Raw genomic sequence first — 9,705 nt, 5'->3', positions numbered from 1 at the left:
CGGCTCTGCTCTGCCCCTACTCCAAATGGGGTGACGTGTCTGTCGCACCGGCAGGCCACTGGGCCTATCCCGCTGGTTGGTCGCAGGTCTGCCCACCTTTCGGGCACGGGTGGCGGCTCTGCTCTGCCCCTACTCCAATTGGGGTGTCGTGACTACCACACCGGCAGGTCGCTGGGCCTGTTCCTGGCACGGGCAGCGACTCTGCTCTGCCCCTACTCCAATTGGGGTGATGTGTGTACCACGCCGGCAGGCTCTTGGGCCTGATCTGCCGGTCTGTCGCAGGTCTGCCTACCTTGCAGGCCCGGGCGGCGGCTCTGCCCTGCCCTTCCTACCACGCCTGTGGACCGCTGGGCCTGATCTGCAGGTTGGTCACAGGTCTGCTCACCCTGTGGGCACGGGTGGCGGTTCTGCTCCGCCCCCACTCCAATTGGGGTCACGTGACCACCACACCGGCAGGGCCTGATCCGGGCGTGGGCGAAGGCTCTGCTCTGCCCCTACTCCAGTTGGGGTGACGTGTGTACCACGATGGCAGGCCGCTGGGCCTGACCCACCAGTCTGTCGCAGGTCTGCTTACCTTGCAGGCGCGGGCGGCAGCTCTCACAAACCTTTTCCTGGGTAATATATATAATAGGAAGTGGAGCTGATTTAACCTAATGGTGTTAAATCCTCCAAACCTAAACTTTGATCACAAAGTATTACAACTCCTTGATGTCTTCTTTGCACTCTTAGGGATTCTAGAATAAATAATGAGAATTATAACAGGGCAATTTCTATATAACTGATGCTGATCATCTTTCCAAGCCAAAAGGGAGTGTCTGATAGACTTGAAAGACACAAAAGGCACATAGTGGAGTAGGAAGAAACACTGAGTTCTCTTTCCCTTCATCAAGTTTATGAAATAGAGAACCTCAGCTAGCTTTTGCCATTTTCCCAGTGCTGATACACATGGTGATATTAAACAAACAAGCCTGGTGGAGGAGTCCTAGGATGAGGTAGCATTACAGCCTTGATGTTTCACTTGTTTGTTGGCCAAGGGATCCAGCATATAGCCTAACCCTCAGTGTCCCCATCCTTAAGTGGAAATGGGTGGGAAAAGCTATAAGCTTCATATGAAATCCTATATTAATTAACATCCTATAAATTATAAAGAGTAATAAAATTATAAATCTCCCTCATTATAAGTTAAGTTTCATTTTAAAATACGGGACCCTTCTGCCCTTTATTAAGCTTGTATTTCTATAAAAGTATGTGTGTGTTTAAGTAGAAGGCAATATTTGTGGTTTTTAATCATACTACTCTGCCCAAGTAATTAAGTTGTCATTTCTTAAGAATTTTTCTCCTTTCACATGATTCAGTTTAGAGATTCATTTTCCCACACAAAAGATTTCTTTAGTTTTGGTTCAAACTGACAGGAGCACTCAATGGCTAAGGTGATGTTTGAGGTCTGGTGCTAAAAATGTATAATGATGTCATTAGAGTTTTCAACAACCAGAAATAATCCTTAGCTTCCACAAACACAAATTCCTTTTCAACATTGGGTGCACTATAAGGCAGATTACAGAGGGAATGGCTCAGAGTGTAGTAATAGATACCATATGAATAGAGTAGCCACGCCCAAGGAGCTGCACCAATTTTAAATTGCCATTTGATCTCATTTACTGACACTGGGCTGTGAACATAGCTATGGTAAATAAATTCCCTGGTGTATTACATTTATTTTAATTCTTAGAGTTAGAGACCTCATTCAGTAAAGGCAGGGCTCTTGGTTTGGATGAGCCTGTCTTGCAGATTAAACAGTCATGGGACCAGTACTTCACCAGTTGACTTATGCTGGTCAGACATATCTAGAATTTTGTGTTTGCACTGGGGTGAGAAGGGCAACTCATCTTAAAAAGGGTGTTGGCAGCTAAAATGTGAATTAGACTGTAACTCTCTCCAGATCCTATTATGGAGAGATTTAAGGACCAAGGGGATTTTATTGGGAAAGGTGCTAAAAGAGAGGGTCCAGGGTGCTAGGGTATTCCATGGTAGAACACGTGCTTAGCATACATGAAGCCCTGAGTTTGATTCACATCACACACATACACAGACACACACACAAAAACAAACAAAAAAACATAGAGGGTGTATAAGGATACAGGACACCAAGGCACAGTCCCAGTATCTCTCTACAAGTCTATGGTGGTGAGGAGCTGATGATATGAGAAGGGAATTTGCCTTGTTTTATGCAACACTTGAAAGCAGGGTGAGAACTTTACCCATTAAACCTCTTTGTCTTTGTTACATTTGTAACATCAGTCAGTGGATTATTTCCCAAAGGTTCCCAGGCACTAAAGTCCTATGACTAACCAGATCCAGGGAGTGGGCCTCTCAGAGTGCTAGCTTCCTGTTGAAGAATGGAATGTTCCAAAGCTGCACTTTCCAAAAGAAATTTAATATGAGCCACACATGTAATTTTAAATTTACTAGAAGCCACATTTTAAAAAGAAGCATGTGGAATATTTTTTCCAGTTTTATTTTATGATTTTTTAAATTGATGCATGGTAATTATACATATTTATGGAGTATACTTTGACATTCCAAGCCATGTATATGACATGTAATGATCAGGTCAGGATAATTGGCATATCAATCACCTCACACATATCATTTCTTTGTGTTTTGAGTAGAAATTATTTCTATTAGTATATTTTATTTAACCCAGCATATCAAAACTATTTTATTTCAATAGGTAATTACTGTAAAAAAATGTTAATGAAATATTGTCAAGTCTTTCTTTCATACTTTTTCTTCAAACTCTGCTTTGTGTCCTGAACTCACAGCACATCTCAATTTGGGTTAGGCATCATGTTTCAAGTGATCACTTGCCACTATGGCAAGTGGCTGCCATCTTGGCAGCATGCCTTTCTTGACCGTAATGACCTGTAAGTGCCAGACCCCAGTATAAGGCTTTATGTGACATCTTTTTGTTCAATCCTTGTATCCGTTCTCAAGAGAGATTTCTGGAAATAAATTTTTTTAAAAAGCAGGGGTTTTATAACTTGCATAAGTTCATACAGCTGGCATGTAACGGGAGCCCAGATGTGGCTGGCCCCAGGTCTCTCTGACCCCAGTGTCCTTAACCCTTAGACATACAGTGGGAGAGGGAGCTGAATTCCCTGTCCTGAGACTAATGGTTATTTGGATATAGGAGTCTAGGGTGGAATTTTGGCAATGAATTCCATGGGTCTGATGTAAAGTAGAATTCCAAGAGAAACAGGTTTTGTCGCCAATTTGTCCTCCAGCTACTCCTGAACAAATAAACATTCTTTGCCCCAGGCAGGACATGTGTAAGTAACCCCACTTGCTTGATCATTAGACAGCTTCTCTAAAGAAGATGAGCTAGGAATTTCCTAGGAATATATATCATAAGTAGTCTAGAAAATTTCAAATAGGGTATAGTCACAGTTAACATTTTTTAAATCATCCAAAGTTTTATTTTTAGCTAAATCTTTCTGTTTAATTTATTTCTGATGAGGTGGGAGGTGGAAGTGGAGGAAAGGAAACACGGCCTCCTAAGCTGCAGCCACCTAGGAGCTGTGCCGTGTCTCATGTGGCTATAATTAGTTGTGTGCCCACCTTTGACTCTCAGTGGAGTTTTGAGCTGTGCATTCCCAGACAGCCTGAAAATCCCCAGCAGCGAAGGGTCATGAGGGCAGAGGAAATGGTTCTCCAGAGGCAGGGGAGAAGGGAGGAAAGGCAGCTGCATTGTGATGGCTCTTCTCATGAAGACTTGCTGTAAATAGGAAATGAGAAAAAATCGTGTTTACAGATGACTTATTAGATTTTATCTCATTTTCAAAACTCTTATTTTAAGGAGTCTTTTGGGAACAGTTTCCCATATGCTTCAAAATGTGAACATTTTATTTTCGTTTCCAGTTTTCATGCTATGTGAACGTTTCCTGCTCTTATTAAGGAAGAATTCTATTTTTTGACAGAACTAAAATTAAGTACAATAAAAGCAAACTTTATCCCTGACCTATTTGTAGTTTAAGGCAACTTATGTTTGTTTCCTTCCTTCCTTCTTTTGGAAGGGAGGTTATTTCCAATAATATTATTGTTCATCATGAGCCAACTTGACCATTTACCTGTTCTGTAAAAATATTTTGACATATATCATATATGTCTATGTATATATACATATTTATAGAAAAAGATTTTTAAAAAAATATTTTGACATAATTACATAACCTGATGCCTAATTAGAAGGGGATGGCTGATTGCCATAAAGAATATGTACAGAAGAACACATGGTTTTAGAAACTTCCAAAGGGATTTTCTAGCTCTGAACTTGCACAGAGTAGCTCTCCTCTTCTCTTCCACCTAAAAACAAGAACCCAAACTATTTTTGCTAGTTCATCAGCATCCTCCTAGCTGCTGTCAAAGTTTCTACCAGCCACATAGAACTTCTGCTCCCAGCAGTCTTCAAACAGTTTCATAACTTTCATAGTAGAAAAATAGCTGTTGTCTTCTAAGGTTTTATGGTATATTAATGGGCTCAGAAGTTTAAATGCTGCTAAAGTTAGGAAAGGGAACTAGCACTTCTTAAACTATCCTTCTGTAGTAGTAAGTCATACTGACAGCACTTGTCCCTGCTAGTCATCAAAAGGTGTTCTCTGTCGAAAAAGAGGAAAAAGTACTTAGATAAGGAAACTTTTGCATATCTCTTAATCCTTTAGCATCAAGCATATAAGACCTAGACTTTGATTAATAAGCATTCACAAACTTTGGGGAGCCTTAAAATAGAACTTTCTAAAAGAATGTTTTGTTTTAAGGAATTATCTTTGAAGCTTCATTTTTGTGTACATGTTTGTGCATTCATGTGGAAGCAGCAGATTTTTGTGCATCAGGACCACGGTCTGAAAGTCTGTCTCTTCTTTTTCTCTTTTTAAGGACTAAAAAGCTAGTTATTGATGTGATCCGGAACCAGCCAGGGAGCACATTGACTGAAATCTTAGAGACACCAGCAACTGAACAGCAGGTACTTTGCATTTAAGTATAAATAATAAATATAATCCATAAGAGTTGAATTTAACAAATCTTCATGCCAAATGTTAACTGTTACCTGGGAGAAACTGTCTGACATGGCCTAGAAATAAGGAATTGTATCTGTTATCTGAGCTCAACCATATATAAAACCCATGTGGAATATTAATGGTAATCAAATAGAAAGTGTAAGTGTAGCATCAAATTCATACTGAATGTAATTTTATCCTACACTAGGAAGATAGTTCTGGTAAACTTCCTGTTTCCACAATGTTCACCTGTGTGTCCTGTGTTTAACATTACTGTGTCTTGCTGATAATAATCATATCCACAGAATTCATCTGGGTCACTCAGTTATCTTGTACAATGAAAATGGAGGATCACCAGTCTCTTTTTATTACTGTTTTATTGAACAAACTAGATAGTGTTCATTCATGTCCTCATTTATTCAGGAATTTATTGTATGCTATAGAATATCTTTATTCCCTTTGGTTTAAAGAAACCCTATAGACGTTTCAGTGCTTGCAGCTAAAGAGTGAATCTGTTATCAGAATGAAACTTTCTTACTGCCTTGCTATTGGCTTGGCTTAAGGATCTTCATAAAATATGAATGGTACGTGAGAGTTTAGTTGGCTCTATACTTTCAGGGTTCTCCATATTTTAATAGATAATCTAGTTTTAATTTTTTCAACTGGATTATATAATTACTTCTATCCAGGGCATTACAAAATATCACTATCATGAAGGCATCTACCAAAAATATCCATTAAAACATGTTCATTACTTAAGTGATTTGTCACCTTGGCAATAAAGTAGCTTGGAATTTTGCTCAAATTAGGCCTGACATCACTACTGTGTTATTTTTTAAAAAAAGGAATAATTCCTTCCAAGGTCCTACTTCAAAACCATAAAGAACATGTCCTGGTGCTAGTCTTTGGGCTTGGTTTGAAGACTGCTCTCATTTTAACATAAATTTGCCTTGTCTAGCTACTAAATCTGTGAAGTTAGGAAATTAGAGAAAAATTGACCTCTTGGTATTCCCTCTTCAGGAAATAGATCATAACAAAGACATGGTGAGCCGGGCAATTATAGACTCCAGGACTCCAGAAGAAATGAAGCATAACCAATCAATGATTGAAGATGCTCAGCTGCCTCTTGAGCAGAAGAAGAGGAAAATCCAAAGAAATCTTCGAACTTTGGAGCAGAATGCACTTGTGTCATCCAAAAATAAATACCAAGACATCCTCAATGAGATTGCCAAGGTTTTTAGAAACAGTATTCTTCCTTTTTCATTTAACAGACATTTGCTAATCATTAGTCACATACTGGGCACCCTGTGAAATGACATGAGAGCTTCATGGTTGCATATCCATGACTCCTACTTTCCTCAATATTGCTGATTTTTTACAACTTCAGAGCAGTTGATGACTGTTAGTGGGAGAATAGCCACAACTCCTCTAAGCTAGGAGAGTTGAAACAAGCCAGGAATAAATGCTCAGGAGATAAAACAGACAAATTAGGTCAATACCTTTAAGTAGTACCTATATATTTTTTTTTCAATGATATTTTTAGGAGAACTTGCTTTTGAGTTGTTAGTTATCATATCAATATAATATATTACTCCCAACTGTTTTTAGAAGCTGCCATCAAGATGGGTTACTCTGTCCCTGAGCATATCTTTTCAAGCAGTTTAGCTTAGATGCAACTCAGACTTAAAAGTTTGTTTTTGTTTTCTCAGCTCACATTTTTACACATGAGAAACTTCCTGAGAAAAGGATCTCAACTTAGTGCAAGGAAACATCACAGGAAGTGACTGAGGTCTGCTTGTCAAGGATAAAGAAGTATATACCAAAAAAAAAAAAAAGTATATACTGGGGCAAAAAGTACATTTCTTTCTTTTTATTCAAACATGCAAATTAATATGAGTCTAGAAGTTAAAGCCAGTTAAAAATGATCATTTTTTAAAAATAGCTTTTTCACCTCCTGGAAGGAAAATGCACACAAAGTTCTTCTGTAGTGGAAAATTATGGTCACTTGTAGCAGTAAGCTTATTCCTCCTAGACTGAGTGACCAAAGAGAAGTAGCATTTCTTTCTACAGCTTTGGGATGGAAAGTATTTCTCTACTGCATATTTCCAAATATGAAGTAGAGAAGAAATCAATGCTTTTACTTCAAAAGAAAAACACTGTCATGAAGACATCTACCAAAATATGCTATTTAGTGAAGAATTTTTATTTAAGAATGGAAGGTATCTGAATTCCTAGGGGAATGCATTTTAATTTGGTTCAGAAAGGGAAAATAATATTAAATGAATAAAACATCTTCAGAATTTGCCAGTTAGAATTGTAAAAACAATTTAAAAACCTTTATATCTACTTAAATCTATAAGTTTAAATTTAGCACAAATTATAAGCAACTTTACTCAACTTTATGTTCTAGGAATTCTATTTAAATCCAAGTGCAGTCATTTGTCAGTATTTTTAGAGGGTTGCTTCTAGGACTTCTCACTGATAACCAAAATCTCCAGATGCTTATGTTCCTTACACAAAATGTCATGATTATTTATAATAGCTAATACAATGTAAATGCTATGTAATATGAGTTATATTGTACTGTTTAGGGAATAATAACAAGAAAAATATCTATACATGTTCAGTACAGGCACAATTTTTTTTGTTATTGTTGTTTTTCCCCTAAATATTTTTTATCTGTCTTGGGTTGAATTCATAGATTTGAAACTCACAGATATGCAAGGCTGACTTTATCAATGTTGAATCTTCTCAATCAGTTTTGAGGGCCAAGGGGTTGTTTTTTTCAAAGCTTGAGAAGTATTTGCCAGATGAAAAATGTTTTTTTTTACTTATTACTAAAATGAATTCAACAATTAAATGAGAAGTATTTCAGTTGAAAATAGTCCTCAAAGAAGAAAATTCAAAATAGTCTGAAGGAATCACAATTCCTACTAAGATTTTCTTTCTGCCCCTTTTAAAACATTGTTTTGCCTTAAAAGAATTGTGTGATTATTTCTTCTTTTGTTTTTCTATCATGAGAAAGAGAGACCTTGACAAGTCTCTTAGAGTAAAATATGGACACTTTCTAGTTCTGAGGGATGAGAATGCTCTGTTGTTTAGATAATAATAAAATAAGTTGTGTGAGATAAACAAGTTAACAATTGCAAAGAGTGACTTCTTGTTCTTGTCCAAACTGATGATCTCATAAAGCAATTTGTGCTTCAACATACTATTATAGCCTGTATCTGTCATTTTAGGATATTCTAAATCAAAGAATCTATCGTAAGCTACGAAAAGCTGAATTGGCAAAACTTCAACAGACCCTGAATGCGCTCAATCAGAAGGCAGCATTTTATGAAGAGCAAATTAATTATTATGACACCTACATAAAGACTTGTTTAGACAACTTGAAAAGGAAGTAAGTTAAAATCATGTCATATTCATTTGTAATGTCATGATTTATGTGGAGAAACTACAATCCTGATAGCTTGGGTTGGGTGGCAAACTTACTCTATTTTATATCCAAAACGTGAAGTATCAATTTCATTTTTGGCCTCTATGACCTAAGAAGTCAGGAATGAATTCAGCTTTTTAATTCTCTATCAGCATTGGAATTAAAGCTAACCCTGTTGTTTTTTAAGCAAATGGCATTATCATCTGGGGAAGAACTTTCATTATTCTCTTTGTCTTTTGTGATGCTTTTAAAACACTATTATAAAATATATAGCAGAGAAGGGGGGCTGAGATTGTGGCTCAGCGGAAGAGTGCTTATCCAGCACATGCAAGGTGCTAGGTTCGATCCTCAGCTCCACATAAAAATAAATAAGATAAAGGTATTGTGTCCAACTACAACATATATATATATATCTCCAAGAATGGTGGTGCATACCTATAATCCCAGATACTCAGAAGACTGAGGCAGGAGAATGACAAGCTCAAGGCCAACCTGGGCAACTTAAACCCTGTCTCAAAACAAAATACAAAGGACTGGAGATGTATCTTGGTAGTACAGTACAGCTGGATTCAATCCCTAGTACTGTAAAAATAAATGAATAAATACACACATACACATAATAAGTATTCTAAAAACAACTATTCTTGTATATATTCGTATTTGTGTGTGTATGTGTGTGTGTGTGTACATTATATTACTCTTGTTTTTGGAATATTCATTATAAACAGGATTTTATATATGTGATAATATTAGATAATGCCAAATATTTGCTAATCGCACAAAGCAGCATAATGATTGAAAATTGCTTAGTGGTTTTAAAAAATCAATATTGACACAATGGGCAAACTTTGGCACCTCTCTGTTATCCATTAGCATACCTATTATAGATTTTTATGCACTATATAGCCACTTTTAGTGAATTATTCTTTGCTCATAATTATCATCACTAGTCTATGTCAATGCTAATCAAATTTTAAATACCCATTTAAATATGTAATGCAATATCTTCATAAAGCCCTAGTCATCAAATTAGCAGTAGCAAATGATACAGTATGGAAAAAATCAGTTATGTTAATCATAAAAGATTTAATGAAAGGAAATAACCAATGTAAACCTCTTTATTTGGGGCCTACTACTTCTCAATTGTAATTAATTTGCTTGTGGATTGTAATATATATATATATATATATATATATATATATATATATATATATA

The 9,705-nt window shown here is 36.8% G+C and overlaps 1 protein-coding gene across 1 annotated transcript in view; it reads left to right on the top strand.

Annotated features, from left to right (window-relative positions):
* Positions 1–9,705, top strand: part of Iqgap2 (IQ motif containing GTPase activating protein 2) — a 247,439-nt gene that overhangs the window by 232,350 nt on the left and 5,384 nt on the right. Inside the window, exons 30-32 of the mRNA XM_048800107.1 lie at positions 4,933–5,020; positions 6,075–6,287; positions 8,294–8,454. Coding sequence (XP_048656064.1) covers positions 4,933–5,020; positions 6,075–6,287; positions 8,294–8,454 — 462 coding nt within the window. The remainder of the gene's footprint in view (positions 1–4,932; positions 5,021–6,074; positions 6,288–8,293; positions 8,455–9,705) is intronic.

Source organism: Marmota marmota, unplaced genomic scaffold (genome assembly GCF_001458135.2).
Source record: "Marmota marmota marmota unplaced genomic scaffold, marMar, whole genome shotgun sequence".
Lineage (NCBI taxonomy): Eukaryota > Metazoa > Chordata > Mammalia > Rodentia > Sciuridae > Marmota > Marmota marmota.
Note: the sequence above shows the minus strand (reverse complement) of the source record. Positions and strands in the feature narration are given on the sequence as shown.